Source organism: Perognathus longimembris, chromosome 4 (genome assembly GCF_023159225.1).
Source record: "Perognathus longimembris pacificus isolate PPM17 chromosome 4, ASM2315922v1, whole genome shotgun sequence".
In the NCBI taxonomy this organism is placed as follows: Eukaryota; Metazoa; Chordata; class Mammalia; order Rodentia; family Heteromyidae; genus Perognathus; species Perognathus longimembris.
The window spans coordinates 52854615-52876426 of record NC_063164.1 but is presented as its reverse complement, the minus strand read 5'-3'; the positions used below and the strand labels follow the sequence as shown (position 1 = coordinate 52876426).

Here is a 21812-nt window from a genome sequence, read left to right as displayed (position 1 = left end):
ATTACTGTCGCTGGCAGGCAATCTGCAGTTGGCTCAGAAGATACCAATTTGGATCCTGGTGATATTGAACTATATATGTTCACTCTGAAAATCAACTTTCTGCTAGAGTCTATTTATTTATAAGATTGAAAGCAAGATTTTTTTTAGTGCCTCTAGTTTTAGTTGGCTATAAAAATGGCATCCAATGAGACCTGACCTCCCTTGTGTGCAGACCAATCTGCCTGTAAGTCTAGGGGAGGAACACCTGAGAAAAATGCATCTGGAAAACCCATTGTTGGTTCAGTGGCATTTTTGGATTCTGATTTCCTTCCTCCACCTGCCTGTCACTGCTGTCTGTCTTGAGAGAGCTGCTCCTTGCGTTCTGTCCAGGGTATTCCATCGTATTTAGTGTGAAGGTAGAGAATGAACAGTGTTTATTCCATCTTGACTGGAACCAGAGCTGTGGACAGATTTTTAATTGTTGAATTTCTTTGTCAAATCATGTGTAGAATAATATCTAACAGCTTATTTTGCATGGTTACAAGATGACTTTAGGAAAGAGATACACTAGCTAAATTTAATGTGATGGACGTTTTATTATTTAATTTCAAAGTATTGCATTATTTGCTTTATGTTGAACTTCAAGCAAAAAAATTGCTTAAAGTTATATGGAGAAGATTTGGGACATTAATATACCCCCCACCCCTGCATTGTTTGATTTAGTGAAATGGTAAGCTAGAAGCATGCAGTACCTCTGATTTACAGCAAAAGTCTGTTTTTCAAATTAATTATTCTGTGTGTGTGTGTGTGTGTGTGTGTGTGTGTGTGTGTGTGTGTGTGTTTGTACTGAGGCTTGAATTCAGGGCCTGGTGCTATGCCTTAGCTTTTTTCACTCAAGGCTGGCACTCTACCCCTTAAGCCACATCTCTACTTCAGTCGTTTTGGTGGCTAATTGGAGATGAGTCTCACGTACTTTCCTTTCCTGGGCTTTGAACAACTATCCTCAGATCTCAACCTTTTAGTGTGAGCCATGAGCAACCAACTTGATTTCTCTCTTCTCATCAATGTGCAGATACACATGAATTGCCCTGATTAATACGTTTTTAACTGCTTAGGTTATAAACTTGATTTTATTAAAGGAAATTGACCCACATACGATTTTGGATCTTTATATGAATTAGCCGCAAGACTGGTTCTAGTGTTGGAGATACATGCTTTAAATATGTTTTTCAAGTTAGTCAGTGATAGGGGCTGGAAGATAGGTTTAATAGGTAGTATAGGTTTAATAGGTAGTAGATATAATCATAGGTAGATTTACTAGGCAGTAGATTCACTAGACTAATGTGAGAAGGGCAATTTGTTACAAGTTCATGACTCAGTTGATAGACCTGATGAGTTTGCTTCTCCCCTTTGACCTACTTCTGTGAGATCTGTGCAACATGGGGTAGGATGGACCTCAGCATTCCATGACTTCTACATGGTACTTACAGCAAAGCATTCAGGGAAGCCCGACCAGTGGGACCTGGCTAGAGAGAACAGTATTGGTTGGACATCCTTTGTGATGATGGTGGGGAGGAAGGAGGGCACAGAAGTACCCAGCAGTGATCGTTCTCTACCACTCCTCTACAGTGGATCGGAGAACATTTCCCATGCAATTTGGTTTAATTAATGACATTCTATGTAGTGTATGGAGTTGTTCATGTTATTGATTCCAAATCTGACAGGGATGTAAGAGTACGTGAGGGACATTTTTAAAGCTCTATTGGATTTTTGTGTCCATGACTATATGTGTTTTCACAGCCATCTATGAGATAGATGAGTAATGAATGATTCTATTTATGACCAGGAAAAATGGCATGCTGGCTGTTAAGAGATTTGGGGAGTTCTTCATACCACATTACCTACGTTACTGTAAGACTAGGATCTATAGCTCTCAACCAATGCTTTTCTCCAATCCTACATTAAATAATAACAATACCAGGTGCCTGCGGCTAATGCTGGTAATCCTAGCTACTTAGGAAGCTGTGATCTGAGGATCATGGTTCAAAGCCAGTTCAAGCAAAAAAGTCTTTATGACTCTTATCTCCAATTAACCACAAAAAGTTCCAAGTAGACCTGTGGCTCAAGTGGTAGAGTGCTAACCTTGAGCACAAAAGCCCACAGACAGCACCCAGGTCCAGAGTTCAAGCTCCAGGACTGGCTAATAATAATAACAACCACAAAAATAATAATACTAAGTCCATGAAGGGAATTATGGGAAGACCTACTTTGACATGAAATTAATTTTATACCTTAAAGAGCTATATATCAAAGGGAATTGTGATTTGCTATCATTCGAGTTTTTTAAATGAATGGTGGCAATGCCCCCCAAGAAGAAAAATCTCTGTTTCTGTCTCTCTTTCACATACATGTATGTATAAAGATATGGCTACTACATTTGTTTGTAGCAAGAAAATATTGGAATCAGCCTATATGTTGATCAACATAGAACTAGGTAGATATATTGGTATGTATTAATATGATACAATAATACCCAGTGATTATGGTGACTAAGCTAGGTAGATATTGCAAGAAAACAATGTTGTATGAAAAAAGCAACTTTGTAGGATGTAAACCATCATATGACATCATACTTATAATTAAATGTGCAGAACCTATATGTTGCTCCTGGGTATATATATTAATTGACAAATAGAAAATAGGCTTGAAGAGTATCCACAAAGTAGTCATCAGTTCATGAGAAAAGTGGAATTGGACAAAGGTCACAAAGACTTTCAAATAAAAAAATCAGATAAAATGTAAGCAGTGGTCAGTTCTTATAGTATTCTCCAAAGTTTTCTGTAGTTTGAAAATACCTCAAGAAGTTGGAGGCAGGGCTGGCAGTTAGAGTGAGAGGACCTCAGGGAAGGAAGGAACTCATGGTTGTGCACCAGTGAAAGCTATGCTTGTAGTAAACACACACTACACCTGCAATTTCATTTATGTGAAATGGCATACATGAACATCTTTCCTTTGAAGATCTCAGACATTTCATAACTCGGTCCTTTTTATGTGAAATATTGCACATGAGTTGACAGTGATCTTGCACCAAACTGAATAGAAAAACATGTAGGAGATATTTATTCCTGGAAATACTGCAGTTAGAATTTAAGAAAAGCAAGTATATATAACAGGGCAGTTTGTGAGGCAGCCCGCCTCTCTGCGGCAGAAGGGAGACTTGATGCTTGGACATCTGGACTGGACTTGCTCTTTCTTATTCTCTGAAGTCTAGGAATGTGTCATGTAAGAGGATGGCCAGAGAGCTGCTCTCAGTGCCCACCTTCAGCATGTGTTAACTCTCTGTGTGCTCGTGTTCTATCCATCTCTTTCTAGGCACGAGAGGATGCACACCAGAAGACCCTATCGTGTGGAAGATGCTGAAAAGTACTGCCTGGAGGATGACCTGGTCAATCTTGAGGTTCTGAATGAGGTATCAAACACTTAGTAGACAATTCTCATGGTTGGTTTTTGTTTCATATAAATGGCCTGACCTTTCTGTTGTAGATTATGTTCTTGAAAGTCATTTGAAAATCTAATTCTTTGTTTGGCCGTGGGGTAAAAAAAAGCTCAGGGACATTAGGTCGCTGACTATGATCCTATGTTGTGCTTGTTTATGGTCCTTGGAATGCTGTAGAGAAAGGATTTGTATTTTTCCAATAAAACATCTCTTAAATGATGGATTTTAACAGTTCAAATTGTTTTCCGCTTAGGAAAAAAATTCAATTTATCCTTCAGATAGTTGTTGTTCATAAAAATGAGCTTTGTTCATGGAAATAGTGAAGTTAATGTAGTTTGCGTTCTAAATCTGAAAACCATTCCCTCCATTTAATATATCATGAACATTTAACTTTATTAATTGTGTGAAATCTGCTTCTGCTGAGTCAAATTCTGGGGACCCTTTAATATCTGAATATCAAAATGTTCAATTCCGTATTTCCTTCTTCCTAGATGTGTGTGTGTGTGTGCACATGTGCTTATGTGCTGGCCCTGGAGCTTGAACTCAGGACCTGGGTGCGGGCCTTTGTGCTTGAGGCTAGTGCTGTACCACTTTGAGCCCCAGTGCCATTTCTGGCTTTTTGATAGTTAATTGAGATAAGAGTTTCATGGAGTTTGCTGCTTGAAATGGCTTTAGACTGTGATCCTCAGAACTCAGCCTCCTGAGTAGCTAGGGTTACAGGCATGAGCCATCAACACCTAGCTCCCTCCTAGATTTTTAAATGCAATGTTTTGAGAAATGAAATGACAATTTTGTCTGTAGCATCAGGATGGCTTGTTGAATTCTATTGAACATCTTAAAGGGGTAAGACCTCCCCCCCACCCACCACAACAAAATTTTGGTTGGAGATTTCAATATCCTTTAGCAAACCCTAATTATTTGGTATATTCCTATTTTTTTTCTTTCAAAGCCACTATCTCATTTTAATGATTGAGAATATTAGGGTCTGTGGCTGATTTAAATGTACTGTATTGGTCTTTTAGAGAAAAAATGTTCTTATAAGAATGAATCTGTTGTTATTTATAGAACTCTGCCATTTGTTCTCAATGCTGGTTTTCTCCTCTTAGGACACAATTATTCATCAGTTGCAAAAACGTTATACAGACTCGCTAATTTACACCTATGTTGGAGACATTCTAATTGCCTTGAACCCCTTCCAGAGCCTAAGCATATATTCTCCACAGGTGAGGGATGTGCTGAGAACCCATTGGTCTTTCCTGGGAAGCTGAAATCACAAGGACTGGGCTGGGGATCTCATTTAATGTAGAGCACTATCACAGCATGTATAGGGCCCTGGGTTTGATCCCCAGTACTGGGGAAAAACACGTGCAAATAAAAAGAAGAAAGACGTGGTGATTAAATCATGCCACCCTAGATACTCTCCTCCAAATTTCAGATAATAATTAAGCAAAAATGGAGTACTTATCTTTGGGGGGGGGGGTAACATTTTAAAGCAAGCCGCTACTGTAATGTCTGACGATTCTTGAGTGCTTACTATTGCCAGGTACTGGCTTATGTTCCTTTGCAAAATCAGGAAGATACTAGTAGATCTACTTTAGCAGATGACTTAATACAGAGAAGTTAGTACCTTTGAACAATCTCACAAAGCCACTAATGCAGAACCAGGATTAGAACTCAGGTCTGCAGGCTCCAGAGTTTTCCTGAAGTTATGTGCCCTGCTGAATGACAAAGCCTTGTAGTGGATAGTCCTGTGGAACATTAGAAAACTCCTTTAAATTAGCTAATTCTTTCCCCTCTTCAGTTTTCCAGGCTTTATCATGGGGTGAAACGTGCCTCCAATCCCCCGCACATATTTGCATCAGCAGATGCTGCTTACCAGTGCTTGGTGACTTTCAACAAAGACCAGGTGGGGACTTGCCTTCTTTTCCTAGCAAGTCTTACAACAAGCTGCACTTCATTTTCTTCAGCTTCTAAGTCTTCTGGGAACCTTTCTACTCTGGTTGCTGAGACTGGCCCAGGGGAAGGGGAACTGAAACTGCAGTGCAGAGCCATCATAGCAGGAGAAGGAGAAAACCATTTTCAAGAAATGTGATTTCCTTAACCCTCATTTTCTCTCATGAAATATCATAGATATTCCTAATATGAGCATAATGAGAAGATGGAGCAAACATGACCTCATTAAATAGTAATGGCTGTAATAAAAACAAGCTATAGAATGGCATAAGTGAAATTCCTTCCTATTAACAGCTCAGAATTGATCATTTTTGTATGTATTACATTTGGGTTACAATGGATCCTGCATCACACAAGCTGTGAAGAATCTGTAGGTAGTTTAAGGTCAATGCTAAATAAACAGTTTTTATCTGTACATTTTCCTAGACTTCCAATTCACAGTGGTGACGTATCCTACCTTTGGCCCCTCCTTTACTTTTATTAGGTACATTATTTTTCTTTAAAAATTCTTTTGCAGTAGAGATAATCTAATTTGGCATGCAAGTTTTATAGAAAGTGACTTTGTATGTATTATCTGAGACCTGGGAAGTCTACACTTTTATGGAAGAATAAATCAGAATGAAATACGGAGGTTCACTGTAGAACTAAGTATGGAGACTTGTGAACTGTCCACAAATACCCAGAGAAGTAAATGGAGAGAGATAGTGTGGTTTGCAAGGTAACAAGTTGCCCTACTGTCTTGTCTTTTCTTCTTCTTCTCTTTTTCTGTTCTCTTCTCCTCTTTTTTTTTTCTGACCCCAAATATGTTTTCCAACACTAACCTCCAATTCTGACACTAACTGGGCATCCCATCATTCAATCACATCCCTAAATGTAATTAGCATGGACCCCACAGGCTGAGGGTTCACACGATGCCCACAATTCAGACCCAGGCTTTGCTCTCCACTTCTGCCAAGCCCAATACAAACTCAAGGGTTCCCTTGTTGCATGTGAGGTTGGCTAATTCACTAGATCAATTCACAGAACTGATGAAAACAATGATCTTACCAGCAGCTGTAAAGGGTGCAAACTAGGATCAGCCTAGGATTGTCTGTGAGGGCTATGCATAGGGCAGGTAAATGGGAGGAACTCACAGAGGTGCATGCCTCTCCCCCCGCCCCCCCGCCCCGCGCCTCCCACCCAGCACTGTGTTGTACTTACCAACTCATTCAGTTTTTTTTTTTCTTATTTATTGTCAAAGTGACGTACAGAGAGGTTACAGTTTTATATGTTAGGCCTTGGGTACATTTCTTGTACTGTTTGTTACCTCCTCCCTCATTTCCCCCTTCCCCCTCATTCAGTTTTGTGAATAAAATCCCATAAGGGTTTGTTTTTCTTTTAATTCAGTCTCCAACCTCTTTCCCTTCCCTGGAGATGGGGCTGAAAGTTCCTCACCTCTAATCATCTATTTGGTCAGATCTCCATCTTGAAGTTGTCCAGGGTTCCATCTTGAAACACATCATTAGCAGTAAACTAAGGTGTGATGGGAAGGGGCTCCTTGTGGACCATAAAGGATGCTGCTGTCTATCACTCTGGAATCACCAAGGGTTTTAAGAGTTTTGTGCAAGGAGTCAAGGACAAAGACCAAATAGGCAGTTTTTATTATACTATATCTTGTTTCTGTTCATCAAGAGCTCCTTTATGCATGTCATAGGTGGTTAAAAAAAGGTTGACAATACAATTAAATGCAAGGAAAAGGATAGAATTAGGTCACTAAAACAAGTATGAATGCTTAAAGCAAGTATAAGATTCTCAACTTCATTCATAATAAGCATGTAGACTAAAACTGCACTGAGATGCCATTTTTTTAACCTACTAGACTGATAAACTCAGCACACTGTGTGGTGAGGCTGTAGGAGAGCAGGTAGTTCACTTATCGCTAGCCAAGGAAGAATCTCTACCAATTTTACAATAGCTTTACCTTTCCATCATCCACTTCCCTTCTCAGAATGCATTTCCACAGACAAGAAACCTGCAAACAACCAGCATGACCACTATATAGCATTGTTCATTGTAATATTGTTTGTGATGACAAAAATCCCCTAAGTATCCACCAGTAAATAAATGATGATTCATTTATTTATACATTGAAATGCTAAGCAGCCAAACCACAGGTTGAAGAACCTCTCCATGTCTTGAGATGGAAAGAGTCCCAGTATAGACCTAGTGCTTAGCGACAAATTAAGGGATACATTGCGGGTACATGTTGTATGAAAGCTGTTGCTATTCTACATCCTAAATTCTTACCTTGACACCCTGTTTCTTGTGTCAGTGTATTGTCATCAGTGGAGAAAGTGGCTCGGGGAAGACAGAAAGTGCCCACCTGATTGTTCAACATCTGACTTTCCTGGGAAAGGTATTGACCAACCTTCCTTCGGTATTGTGGCGAGAAGTTCCTGCAGAGCATCTGCGTATATTATAAATGACAGAGCACTGTATTAGTGTCAGACGCTCTGCAAAACCCTTCCGTCTTTCTTATGTTTGCTTCCTGATAGTGAGACCTCTTAAGATGCCAGCATGCTGCCCTTGCTTCACATAGTGAGGAAAATAATGCCAGCACGAATTTACTAGATTATCGGCAATTAATTTTTCATGTTTTCAATATAATAGAAACATTTAGCCATTAAACGGTGAAAGTGGTTAAACACTATGCAAAACATCAGGGAGAGCCACTGTGATGATTAAGAAGATGGAAAATGAAAAGCTTTGAGCAAAAGTTAAGCAAAATTGAAATTTTCAGCTTGGGAAAATGATTGTTGATGAAATGATTGCAAATTTTGTCTGGAAATTGCTTCTACCTGGAATCAGTTTATGATATGACCACAGAAGAAGTTAAGGAAGGTTTCCATAGAGGTGGTTTACTGATTATTATAATGGATGACTGAGGAAAAAATTCTACAGAATCTATTTCAAATGCTTGCCTTTTATTTTGTGTGTGTATGTATACTCAGCTTTGAACTAAGGGCCTCACATTCTTGCTTAGTTGTTTTTTTTTTGCCCAAAGTTGATTCTCTACCACTTGAACCATTCCTCCACTTCTGGCTTTTTACTGGTTAATTGAAGATAAGAGTCTTAGATTTGTCTGTTCAGGCTGCTTTGAACTGGGGTTCTCAATTCTCAGCCTTCTGAGTAGCTGGGGTTACAGACATGGGTCACCAGTCTCCAGCTGTAAACTTAAGCATCTGACCTGTTAGGGATTACAAAGGATGTGTATCAAGTTTTAACCACTGCTGCCTAGGATAGTCTAGTCTATTTCATGTGTACCTAGTGAGTTGCTCATTTGAGAAAAAGACGCTAATGGCTGAAGCAAATTTCCCCAAATGGAGGTCTTTGGGAAAGGATCATGTGACTTAAGGGGAGCAAGGGCAAATCACTTTTCTAAGTCTCCTGACTTTTCTCTGTTTGACCCAGGCAGACAATCAGACATTGCGAGAGAAGATTCTTCAAGTGAACTCTCTGGTGGAAGCCTTCGGGAATGCGTGCACGGCCATCAATGACAATTCCAGCCGGTTTGGGAAGTATCTAGAAATGATGTTCACACCGACTGGAGCTGTGATGGGCGCAAGAATCTCAGAGTACCTCCTGGAAAAGTCCAGAGTTATCAAACAGGCAGTGTAGGTGTACCACTTTAGCATTCTGTCTTTGCTCTCCAATACAAACTTGGAGGCTTTGGGAGGCTTCCATTTTCATTCTTGTTCTTTAGCTTTCCCCATCCTACTCCCTACAGCAAGAAATTATTTAAGCAAAACTTCTTTGGTAGTTTTTAAAACTATAAAAAAGATGTGGAGGGGCAGGATACAAAGGGCTAGGGATGGAGATGTTTTGTGCCGGACAAAATCTAGAAGTATTATGATACATGCTTTTAAAAAAGCCACTAGATACTCAAAACTGGAATTATAAGCTGGGTGCTGGTGGCTCATACTGCAATCCTGGCTACTCAGGAGGCTGAGATCTAAGGATCACAGTTTAAAGCCAGCCTAGAAGGAAAGTCTGTGAGACTCTTATCTCCAATTAACCACTAAAAGGATAGAAATGGAGCAGTGGCTCAAGTGGTAGAGTGCTAGCCTTACATACTGAGAATATTCCATGTGTTGAGTTTTTAGAGAGAGAGAGACAGACAGACACAGAGACAAAGACACAGAGAATATGAGAATTCTTTTTTTTTTTTTTTGGTAGAAGCTAAAGATAAATATTGACAGGAAAATCTTGGAGGAAGAGGTATCTGCAATAAAATGTAGGAAAGTCCCCAGGTAGCAGTGGTTTACACCTGTAATCAAAACTACTCAGGAGTCTAAGATATGATGATTGTGGTTCAAGACCAGCCTAGGCAGGAATATCTGTTAAAGACTTATTTCCAATTAACCAGAAGCGGAGTTATGGCTCAAGTGGTAGAGGACCAACCTTGAGTGAAAAACAAAACAAAACAAAAAACACTAAGTAACAATGGTTAGGCCCAGAGTTTAAGCCCCAGGACACACACACACACACACACACACACACACACACACACACACACACACGTAAGGCCACAGTAAGGTTAAGATAAGGTTGGTTAATGTTTGTTCACTGAACAGAAGGTTAGAGAACAAGGACTGTTTTACCCAGAGTACCACTTGCTGCTTCTGTGAATGGTACCATTGTTGTTGGCTGCTCATTCTGGGAACCTAGCAGGCAGACTCCAACTCCCATCCTCATCCTGTCCCTGGGGATATTCTTTAAGTCATTTCTCTAACATATATACCTAAGCCTTCCCTGCTCTTCATCACCACTGCTGATCCACTGTTCAGGCCTACTTGCTTCTCACGTGGACACCCTACTGGATCCCTTCAGTCTATGTCGCTTTTTTCCCCCTCTGTCTTATGCTGCAACTGGACAATCTGTATTTTTCTCACCACAATCTGTTTATGTCACACTTTCAGCGCACTCAGCTCCTGTATCAAACATTTTTTTAAATTTTATTAATTAAATTTTGTTGACCAAGGTGTTGTGCAAAAGGGGTACAGTCACATAATAAGGCAGTGAGTACATTTCTTGTGATATCTTACACCCTTGTTTTTCTTTCCCTTCCCTAGTTCAGGTAGGCATATATATAATATCCAGTGTACCAAAATCATATTGTTTCAAACATTTAGAGAACTTTGATTGCTTCATCAACCCTTCTTTGTTCTGGCCTTCCAAGGCCTATGTGGGCTGGCCCTGGCTGCCTTCCCACCTCTTCACACTGGCTTTCTTTCCACCCATGCGGGTGATGGCTGCAGACTGCTTTCTCTGCTGGCAGTGCTGCTTTCACCTTCTATTTGTAACTCTTTCCAGATCCTGTCTGCAATAACTATGGCTAGGATGTTACCTGAAAGTACATGAAGTTGGGAGAGAGCAGACCTCAGGTATGGGAGCAGTTCTGCTCCCTAGATAGCTCCCAACTCCTATCTGGGGCTCCAGTATAGCAGGGGTCTGCTCGAAGTTGGAAGTCACTCTTTTTGAAGTAGCAGAGGCTCTAAACAAGAGGTCATATGCACAGATACAGAGGTTTGGGGGGCTGGGATGAGCTGCCTCCTGCTCCATTCTTTATCATTCCTGCTTACAGTGAAGATAACTGTGTTTAGTAATACAGGATTCTGAGTTACTATTCTATCACTCTTAGCTCTTCTGTAATTGTAACAAGGCATATTTAACTGCCTGAATATGCAAATCTGCTTTGGAATCATTTCTTTACACAGAAAAGAAATTATGCAACTTACTTAGGCAATTTCAAGGGAAACTCAGAACATGGTATTAATGAAGTTTCTTCCTTTTTTTCAGGGGAGAGAAAAATTTTCACATATTTTATTATATTTATGCTGGTCTTTACCACCAGAAGAAACTCTCAGAGTTGAAACTTCCTGAGGAAAAGCCTCCTAAGTAAGTTTTGTGTTAAACCCACTTGCCCAGAGGCTTTCCTTGTTAATTTTGAATGAATGTGCAATTAGCAGTTGACAAATTTGGAAGGAAATGGAGCTGTTTTCCTATCAGGAAACTCAGTCTATTTAACTTAAATATGCAAGATAAGGTGGTAGAAAACACATCTAAATGGTCTGCATTTTCTAGGAGGATCAAAAACTACTGTAGTTGGGTACAGTGGCTCACACTTGTGCACTCCTCAGGAGGTTGAGATTTGAGGATCCAGGTTCAAAGCCAGCCCGGGCAGGAAAGTCCATGAAATTCTTATCTCCACCTATTCAGCAAAAAGCCAAAAGTGGAGGTGTGGCTCAAGTGGCAGAGCATTAGGCTTGAGTGGAAAAAGCAAAGCATGAGCTCTAGGCTCTGAGTTCAAGCATTGGTGCATGTGTGCAAACACACATACATAGCCCATTTCCTCCTCCATGTGTACCTTTATTCCCATCCCCACCCCTCACCCCCAGTATTGCACTGTCAAGGAAATGTCCATGCAAAGAGGGAACCCAAGTGTCACCTGCCCGGCACCTCAGGTGCTGGGTTTGAAGTGAACACTCATTGTCCTTTTCCACTTCACTTAGGTACATAGCTGATGAAACGGGGAGAGTCATGCATGACATAACTTCCAAGGAGTCTTACAGAAGACAGTTTGAAGCCATTCAGCATTGCTTCAGGATTATTGGGTTCACAGACAAGGTGAGTGATTGCCAAGAGACAGAGAGACACTCAAGTAAGTGACTATTGTTAGATGGATGTGAGTGAAGACACAGATGTTCTAATTTAGGGAAGTCTAACTTTTTAGTGCCATGTTAGTTATGAGATAAAGTCTTGCTACTCAAAATGTGGGCCAAGGGCCAAGAGGCTTTGTCATCACCTGAGCACTATTTCCAACAGACTTTCTGGTCTATCCACGAATGACTGAGTCAGAATCGGCATTGTAACAAGAAGCCCAACAGAAGCATGGCTGTAAGCACCATGCTCCTAGGAACTGTCATTAGTTCTCTACTGTAATAACAAAACACTAAAACAGACCTATCCTTTTCTGATTTGGGATCATCTTAATCATTAAAGTGTTGTGCTGGGCACCAGTAGCTTATGCCTGTAACCCTAGCTTCTCAAGAGAGACAAGAGGATCCCAGTTCAAAGCCAGCTCTGGCAGACAAATCTAAGAGACTCTTATCTCCAATTAACCAGTGAAACCAAGAAGTGGAGTTATGGCTTAAGTGATAGAGCACCAGGCTTGAGAGGAAAACGCCAACAAGAGTTCAAATACCGAGTTCAAGCTCCAGTATTGATACGAACCAACAAACAAATTGTGAACAGGAGTACAGGAATGTGTAGGTTACACTGAAACCATAGGATTCTATTTTTGCAAGTATTATTTTGTGTACTAAGATCTATTACTTAAAACCCATTTAACTTTCCTATGTAGCTTTGTGCCACTCTTGTATAGAGTTCCACTTTAGTAACTATGGCTGTAAGCCTTGTACTACTTTTTTGGTGTTTTTTTTTTCCTCCTGTTATGGGGCTTGAACTCAGGGCCTAAGCACTATCCATGAGCTTTTTTGCTTAAGGCTAGTACTCTACCACTTTGAGCAACAGCTCTACTTCTGGATTTTTGGTGGTTAATTGGATATAACAACCTCCCAGACTCTCCTGCTTGGGCTGGCTTTGAACTTCAATCCTCAGATCTTAGCCTCCTGAGTAGCTAGGATTACAGGTGTGAGCCACCAGCACATGGCTGCCTTGTCCTACTTTTATCATATTAGATACAGCTGTCTCTACTAAATATATGCTAGTAGTGACAAACAATATTTATAACCCCAGGCTGAGATATTATACTGTGATACATTATGTCATAGTCTCGAGGCTTAAGCCAGAAATGTTATCAATTTTGTGTAAAAGCTATAGATACTTTTTTTTCCAGCAAAAGGAGTGAATGATTAGGAAGTAAGTATGAGAGTTTAATCTTATAGAATTAGATTACAAAAACATTCCAGTTACCTTGAGACAGCCACTATGGATAAAGGATTGCTTCTGTAATCCAATGAGTTTGGCTAGCCCTTTCCTCCCTAGCATAGTTAATTTTAGTCATAATAATACCTTTCTTTTCCTAGCTCGTGGTTAATTTTCCCTGTTGGCTTTTCTCAGACTTTAAACTGACAGACAGTAGAAAATCCCAGTCAGATAAAAATAGAAATACATTTCCCTTGGCTACTTAGAAAAGAGGAGTTAAACAGGTTAGCAGTACTGCTAAAGGACATTTATGGTTATTATAGAAGAGTTGATATGTGGTAGAGCCATGTAATGTTACCTGGGTCCTGCCAAAATATTCAGGGGCATGCTTCCTTAAAAGGTTAAGAAGCCATAGGGAAGTCAGCCTGCAAGGGTGATGACATTTCGCTTTCAATGAATACATCAAAGTTATAGAATGCTGGGAAGAGATTGGTCCTCACTCTACCAGCAAGTCTAATGGTGCTATTCTATTAATAGAATAATAAAGCAAATGCTATCTGCTTTAAAATAGTAAACTTCAAAGCAGAACAAATGAAATGATTCACATAAATATCCTTTAAGCCATTCCTAATCCCAATGGAGAAAGTCCAGGAGAAAGAGATAGCTATGTAAACGAATAATGAAAGAAATGAAAAATATGGTGGGAATTGTTCATGTGCCTGGTCTAAACTGTTCCTTAGTCACAGGAGTGTGATACTGTATCTTTGTGAATTCATATTGGAACAAATCAAACTTGGAAGTGGAAGGAGGAAACTTAAGACTTAACTTGTGACCCTAATTTTGTGGTTACATCTCTGCAGACCACCTATTTGGATGAACTAATTCAGTTCATTTTGTGTTTGTAAAGTCACATAATGAGACTCATTTCAGAAAAATCCAATAGACTGGAGTCAGACAGCAAATGCCAAATGGCTGATGTGAAAGATTCTCTCTTAGGTTTTTCTGCAGATATTTCCATATAGAGCATGAATGAACTGGTTGGCTCAATCAAGATCTGGTTTCCTGTCTTTTCCTAGAAGGTCACTAGTTCCCTGTAGCAAACCCTTGAAGTTTTTCCCCAAGTCCTTGTAGCAAAATTATGAGTAGCAAATGTTAGCCTGGACTCTGGGATGAATTTTGATTTGGGGACAGCAGCCAATAGCACTAGAAGGAGAACTTGACCCTGAGTTGATTGCAAAGAAACTTCCCTGGTGGAGGGAGCCTTCTACTGACAGTGATAGCTTCTTGCAAGGGCCCTGGAGGATTTATGCCTTGAGCCAGCTATAAAGATCAGAGCATTTCTACTTCTGGGACTGAAGGGAAACCATAGTGTTTTTGTTGAATGTTATGCTTGTCTTGCTGGTGTGGGAATTCTCATAACACATTACATAAACTGACTTGCAACTGTGGAGGATGGTTATAATTAGACACACTGTAGATCTTTAGATGTAAAAATTAGGGAGAAGTCTTTGAATTAAAGGTCAAATTTCATCTCTCTTCAAAATAGATTATGAATCAAAAGAATATTGCTGAGCAGAGGCAGAAGAATGATATATTGAAGTATAATGTGGGAGTCTTGAGGATTTCCAGGGTCTTCATGACAGACAATGGGTTACCATTAGCTTTTTTTTTTATTTATTTTTTTGCCAGTCCTGGGCCTTGGACTCAGGGCCTGAGCACTGTCCCTGGCTTCTCTTTGCTCAAGACTCGCACTCTGCCACTTGAGCCACAGTGCCACTTCTGGTCGTTTTCTATGTATGTGGTGCTGGGGAATCAAACCCATGGCTTCATGTATACAAATCAAGCACTCTTGCCACTAGGCCATATTCCCTGCCCCCATTGGCTTTTAAGATGGCACATGGCATGGCAAATGAGATCAAGAGGCATATTGAAACCTTCAGTGACTCTAAGTGCAGTGCTGATGGAAGTACAGGTGAACCCACAGAAGTCACTTACAGCAAAGTGTGAGAAGGTACGGAGTGGGCAGTGAATTCCTGGGGAGGCAAAAGAAAGATATGGACCTGACATGCCAGGCAGCCAGGCCAGGTTGGTTCCATACAAACAGCACCAGGTTCTACTTAGTCTTCGACGTGGCCTCCACATGATTTAGGAAGCACCTACATCATTAAAGAAATGCCTTCTGGGAAGAAGAAGGGAAGGCCATACATCCTACAGTGGGCCTGCGATGGAGAAGTTCTCCCTACTTTTGGTGGTTGGTGGCCAGAGTGAGTTCATATTCATCAACAGTTAATCATGATAACTGGAGGACTTGTTAAGTCTTTTTGACTTCACAATGAGGTTATTCCATTTTATCATATCGAAAGTTGTAGGGCTGGAAGAATGGCTGAAGCAATAGAATGCCTGCCTAGCAAGCACATGAGTTCAAACCATAGTACCTTTAACAAGAACAACAATAGGGAGAAAGTTAGAAGGTAGTAGGAAATAAAAAGAGAGAATTATGTAGAAGTTTCTATAGGAAATATAGAGATTCCAGAGACTCCATAGCTAGAGATGAGCAAGGTAAGGAAGGTGAGAAAGTTTTCTTGGAGTGTCTATGGGAAGAATTAAAGAGAGATTCAACCAAGAAGTTCTGGTGAGCATGAGGTAATCTTACAGAAAAACATATGATCGCATGTGTGACAGTTTGCCTGATCACTATGGTGGATGGAAGTCCCTACATCAGGGAAGAACTGACTAACCCATAGGCAGGGCAAAGGGAGACCAATGGTGGATAGTGCAGAAGCTAGGATCCCCATTTTCCTTCAGTGAAGCAGGGAAGGGTACCATAGCCACCATCAACTTTAGTGTTTAAACCTAAAAGTTTTCTCACAAGGTCATAAGCAGTTTTCCATTTTTGGTGGTTACCTGAGCATTACCTTGAAGATACAGTTGCCAGAAAATCAACAAGGCTGTTCCTGAGTGCAGTTGTCTGACAACCATTTTTTTGGGACTCATGATCCCAGTGCTGAAATGCTTGAAAACCTTATTTGAGAGGTTCTATGGCTTGTATGGTAATATCTGAAAAGCCTGGGCATTGTATTTTGTGTATGTGGTTGTGGGGCTTTGAACTTGAAGCCTCGGCGCTGCGCCTAAGCTCTTTTACTCAAGGCTAGCACTCTACCACTTTGACCCACAGCACCACAACTGGTTTTCTGGTGTTTAGTTGGAGATAGGAGTCTCACAGACTTTCTTACCTGGCCTAGCTTTGAGCCTTGATCCTCAGATCTCAGCCTCCTAAGTAGCTAGCATTACAGGTGCAAGCCCCAGCTCCTGGTCATGTTTTGTTTTTTTTTTTTTTTTTTTTTTTTTGCCAGGCCTGGGCCTTGGACTCAGGGCCTGAGCACTGTCCCTGGCTTCTTCCCGCTCAAGGCTAGCACTCTGCCACTTGAGCCACAGCGCCGCTTCTGGCCGTTTTCTGTATATGTGGTGCTGGGGAATCGAACCTAGGGCCTCGTGTATCCGAGGCAGGCACTCTTGCCGCTAGGCTATATCCCCAGCCCCACATGTTTTAATTAGAGGAAATACATGCAGTGTTTTAAAATTCCTTCTTGAGTTAACTGGATCTAGATATAGAAGGTGCAGAACTTGCTGTAGTCCGTTCCCCCTCTCTGCTCTGTGGGAATGCTTGATGTATTCAGCCTGCCTCACACTGTATTGATCAAGGTAATGAGCAGCTGTCATGTTAAATCCAGACGAGTCCCAGAAAACCCATTTGGTAGGTGTTCTCCGTAGCCACTTTTAAGTTGTGTGATTAAACAGTGATTCTTGAAGTCGGAAACATGACATCTTGCCCTTGATTTAAAAGCTGGAAGAACAATATTTATCTATAGTAGAAGGCCTGCTTAGAATCCTCATTTGTCTTTTAACGTTATCAGGTATCCAGCAGGTGTCACTGTTCCCGACTGTGCTAGGTTTTTAGTTTTACTGAGTGCTATCTGTTGGTAGGCTTAGTCTGGGAGATAATGCTTTATCAGTGATCTAATGCTACTTCCTGTTCGTACGCTGCTCTCTAGAACACTAGATCAAGTAACTTGCTGAGTATTTTTGTGTGTGTGCAAATATTTTTCTCCATCTATAAGCAAAAATAATGTGGAAATTTGCTGGTTAGATATTTTACTGTTTCACATATAGAAAATATACAGTTTACATAAATAAATATACTTTTCTGGTGATGGTACTGGGGTTTGAAATCAGAACCTCAATCTTGCAAGGCAGGTAACTCTCCCATTTGAGCGAAGCCCCTGCCCATGTACTTTAGGGTTTGCTTTTTTTTTTTTTTTTTTTTGCCAGTCTTGGGGTTTGAACTCAGGGCCTGAGCACTGTCTCTAGCTTCTTTTGGCTCAAGGCTAGCACTCTACCACTTGAGCCACAACGCCACTTCTGGCTTTTTCTATATATGTGGTGCTGAGGAATCGAACCCAGGGCTTCATGTATATGAGGCAAGCACTCTACCACTAGGCCATATTCCCAGCCCCTAGGGTTTGCATTTTTGTTCAGGGATTAACTGGTTTGAAACCTCCTTCCCCTTCCTGTGTCTCCCAACCTGAGATGACAAGCAAGCACCACCACATTCATGAACAGATTACTGATTGAGTTGGGAGTCTCTCGAACTTTTTGTCTGGGCTGACCTTGAACTAGAATCTTCCCAGTGAGGCTGGGATCAGAGGCATGTGCTACAGCGATCAGCCTATTTTTTTTTAAACCATTAATACAACTTATATACCATTTTCAATATAAAAACAGGTCATGGATAATCTGAAATCATTTCACTCAAATTTCTGACATCCAATATGACTCCCTTTCCCCAACTAATTCCCTGGCACCAAGTGAATGACCTCCAATTTAATTCTATTCTATTTACCTAGCCTTAACATTAGAGTCCATGATTTAAGAACTTAGTCTAATAACATTTCTCTATTTCAGGCACTATCCCAAAGTCCCAGGCTGAATCTGCCTCCTCTTCTCCTTCCTCCCTCTCCTCCCTTTCCTCCTCCTTCTTCCTCCTCCTTCTCTTCCTCCTCCTTTACCACTTCTGTCTCTTCCTCTTCTTCTTCCTCCTTCTCTACCACTTCTACCTCCTCCTCCTCCTCCTCTTTCTTCTTTCTTTCTCTTCTTCCTCCTCCTCTTCTTCTTTCTTTCCTCTTTCTCTTCCTTCTCCTCCTTCCTTCTTCCTTCTTCTTTGTGTGTGTGTGTGGGGGGGGGGCGGGGAGTTAAACTCAGGGGCCTATCAGTTACTCAGCTCTTTCTATCCAGGCTTTTGGGACATTATTTTGGAGATGGCATCTTGTGGACTTTTCTTCCCTGGCTAGCTTGGAACCTTCATTGCCCAGGTCTCGGGCATGATTGGTTCCTCCTTAGCCAACCAGCTCCCTACCCATCTCAATTCAATCTAGAGGCCCACAATGTTCATTATCAGAAATGATTGAAAAGTACCAATAACAAGACTCTAATCACTCAGATAATTACAAAGATTTTTAGAAGCTGTTGGTCTAGAAACTAGAGACAAGGGCCAAATATATGTTTTACTATGTACAGTATCACACATGAGTTCTAATGACTTCATCACTGTGTACTCTATCATGCAGATGTCCTAGCAAGCCATCAGTGTATGCCTCCCCAACCAGTTCAGAAAAGTTACATCAGAAGAAGGAAAGAGAACATTTACTCTTTCATTTTAGAGAATAGACCATACCTAAATTTAGAGGCTAACACAGCTGGTCACTGGTAGTTCATACCTGCAATCCTAACTACTTAGGAGGCTGAAATCTGAGAACCATTGTTCAAAGCCAGCCCAGGGATGAAAGTCAGTGAGATGCTTAGCTCTAATTAGCTACCAAAAAGCTGGAAATAGGGATGTGGCTCAAGTGATAAGGCACTAGATTTGAGCAAAAAAACCTCATGAACAGTACCTAGGATTTGAGTTTGAGCCCTAGGACTAATGCCCGCCCCCCCCCCCCCGCCAAAAAAACCCCCAACAAAACCCAAAGAATATCAGCCCCTTCTTATATTCTTACATCACTGTTCCAAGGAAAGATGTTCAGGTTGCAGAGAGCAGCCACATTGCATGCAATCCACCCTTAGTCTCCATCATCCTCATCAATGATATGCTTAAGGTCAGGTTGCTGGGAGTTCCAGCCAACAATAATGATCAGAACGGTGTAGCAGTGGCTTGCTCACTCTCATGGAGCCAGGGACCGCTAGAAGCGCACCTCATTCCACCCTTGCTCCATTGTTAAAATGCAGTAACATCACCACCCCTAAACTGCAAGGGAGGTTGGGAAGTTTGTGTGTGCCCCAAAGTTCTAAGAATAGACTTTGGTGGAAAACGAATACTTCCCACTAACGGGCTGGTGACTCATTGGCTCCTTTGGCAACAACCTTCAAACATGGCTTCTAATTTCCCTTTCAGGAGGTGAACTCCGTGTACAGAGTTCTGGCTGGAATTTTGAATATTGGGAACATTGAGTTTGCAGCTATTTCCTCTCAACACCAAACAGATAAAAGTCAGGTGCCCAATGCCGAAGCTTTGGAGAATGGTAATTATTTGCTTCCTGTGTTCTATGCTGTCACAGTACATATTTCTTTTACTCTGGTAGTTTTCCAAGAATCTGTAGAATATAATGCAGCTGTGGCCGTTCCTACTACTGTTCTGGATGTTTTCACTAACCATTTTCACTGTCCCAAAAGATGTCCTGTGAAGTGTTAGTTCTTCTGAAAGCTGAAAATAGGTGGTTTGTATTAATGATTGCATGGCAAGTGACCGTGGGCACTCCCTCTCCAACCTCAATTGCTGAAAATCATCTATAACTTTCTGAGAAAGTACAAGAATTCAGACCCCACTCTAAATTTCTGAGTCAGCATCTGCAGGCAAGAAAGCAAGCTTCTATTTATTTACCTTTACATTTTACCTGTAATTATGATAACACAAAGGATGAGAAATCTCAGTTACAAGAAAAAAAAAGAACCCAAACTGAATTAAATATGGCAAAACCTTTTTTGGTGTTGACCAGTACTGCCTTTTAGTCTTCTTCTTTATGTGCAGGTATTAGAGTTTGAACTCAGGTCCCCTGCTTGCTTGGCAGTCTTGCTTGGGGGGTACTCTGCCTCTTGAGGCAAGCCTGTAGCCCTTTAAGTCTGCAATCTATGAATGGGCTATGTGATTCTCTTTCTCCAATTTGATTCATTGACGACCATCCCACCCCCGATTTTACCTGGGCACTGTCCCCTTAGCTTTTTCATTCAAGCCTAGTGTTCTACCACTGGAGTCATAGCTCTCTTTCTCTCTTTTTGGTGGTTAATTAGAGATAAGCATCAATATAAGCATCTCACTGACTTTCTTGCCTGGGTGGTTTGAAATGTGATCCTCAAATCTCAGCCTCTTGAGTAGTTAGGATGATAAGCCTGAGCCACTGGAGCTTGGCCCCCCACTCCCTACTTAAAAAAAAAAAATCAAACATGTGTGAAAAACTGTCAGAGCAGTATGGGACTTTCCCATCCCCCTGCCCCACTGGGGCTCGAAGTATCTTGAGTTAAGAGGACTCTAGACTCTGAAGTGCCTAGAGCAGAGTCTGGCACATACTAGACAAAAGGCTGACTGACTAACTGAAGGAAAGTTCACATCCCCAGTATCATCCTTACTCTGTGTTGCAGCTGCCTCGGTTCTCTGCATCAGCCCTGAAGAACTGCAGGAAGCCCTCACATCCCACTGTGTGGTCACTCGAGGGGAGACCATTGTCCGTGCCAACACAGTGGACAGAGCTGCGGATGTCCGGGATGCCATGTCCAAAGCCCTGTATGGCAGACTCTTCAGCTGGATTGTCAACCGCATCAACACTCTCCTGCAGCCAGACAAAAACATATGGCAAGTGCCCTGGGAGAGCAGCGTCCTCGGGAGAGCTGTCCTCCACTCATGTCTCATAGAGCTTGCAAGAGGAATAGACCTAGCTACAGTTTGTTTTAGCAAAGTTCTCAGGCCCTCTCCTTTAAAAGTGGCAGGAGGATGGGGAAGTGCCAAAGTGTTTGTCCCTGAGCTGTGAATGATGGATGGAGCCAGTCGAGTGGAGTATTTTAGGGAGGAGATAGCCAGGAACTGAATAAACCAGATTCACATCCAAAACAACAGCTTCATCAGCTACACCACAGAATAGGTCCTTTTCATAGAGTGTTAGAATTATATGGGGCAAAGTGCTAAAACACACTTTTTCTTTCCTGATCATTGACTTCCCATGCTATGAAAGACTTGACAACATTAGATTCTTTTTTTTTTATTTTTATTAATTGGACATAAATTTTTTTACAAGGTGTTGTGCAAAGAGGGTGCAGTTACATAGTAGGGCAGTGTGTACATTTCTTATGATATCTTACGACCTGTTTTTCTATCCCTTGTCTAGGTCAGGTTGACATATATGCAATATACGAT

General features: G+C 41.2%; 1 protein-coding gene across 1 annotated transcript in view; it reads left to right on the top strand.

Annotated features, from left to right (window-relative positions):
- Myo3b (myosin IIIB) overlaps positions 1-21812 on the top strand; it is a 408218-nt gene that overhangs the window by 148559 nt on the left and 237847 nt on the right. Inside the window, exons 9-17 of the mRNA XM_048345752.1 lie at positions 3352-3448; positions 4582-4698; positions 5277-5381; positions 7740-7823; positions 8879-9081; positions 11267-11365; positions 11980-12094; positions 19803-19929; positions 21044-21254. Of these exons, the coding sequence (XP_048201709.1) occupies positions 3352-3448; positions 4582-4698; positions 5277-5381; positions 7740-7823; positions 8879-9081; positions 11267-11365; positions 11980-12094; positions 19803-19929; positions 21044-21254 (1158 nt within the window). The remainder of the gene's footprint in view (positions 1-3351; positions 3449-4581; positions 4699-5276; positions 5382-7739; positions 7824-8878; positions 9082-11266; positions 11366-11979; positions 12095-19802; positions 19930-21043; positions 21255-21812) is intronic.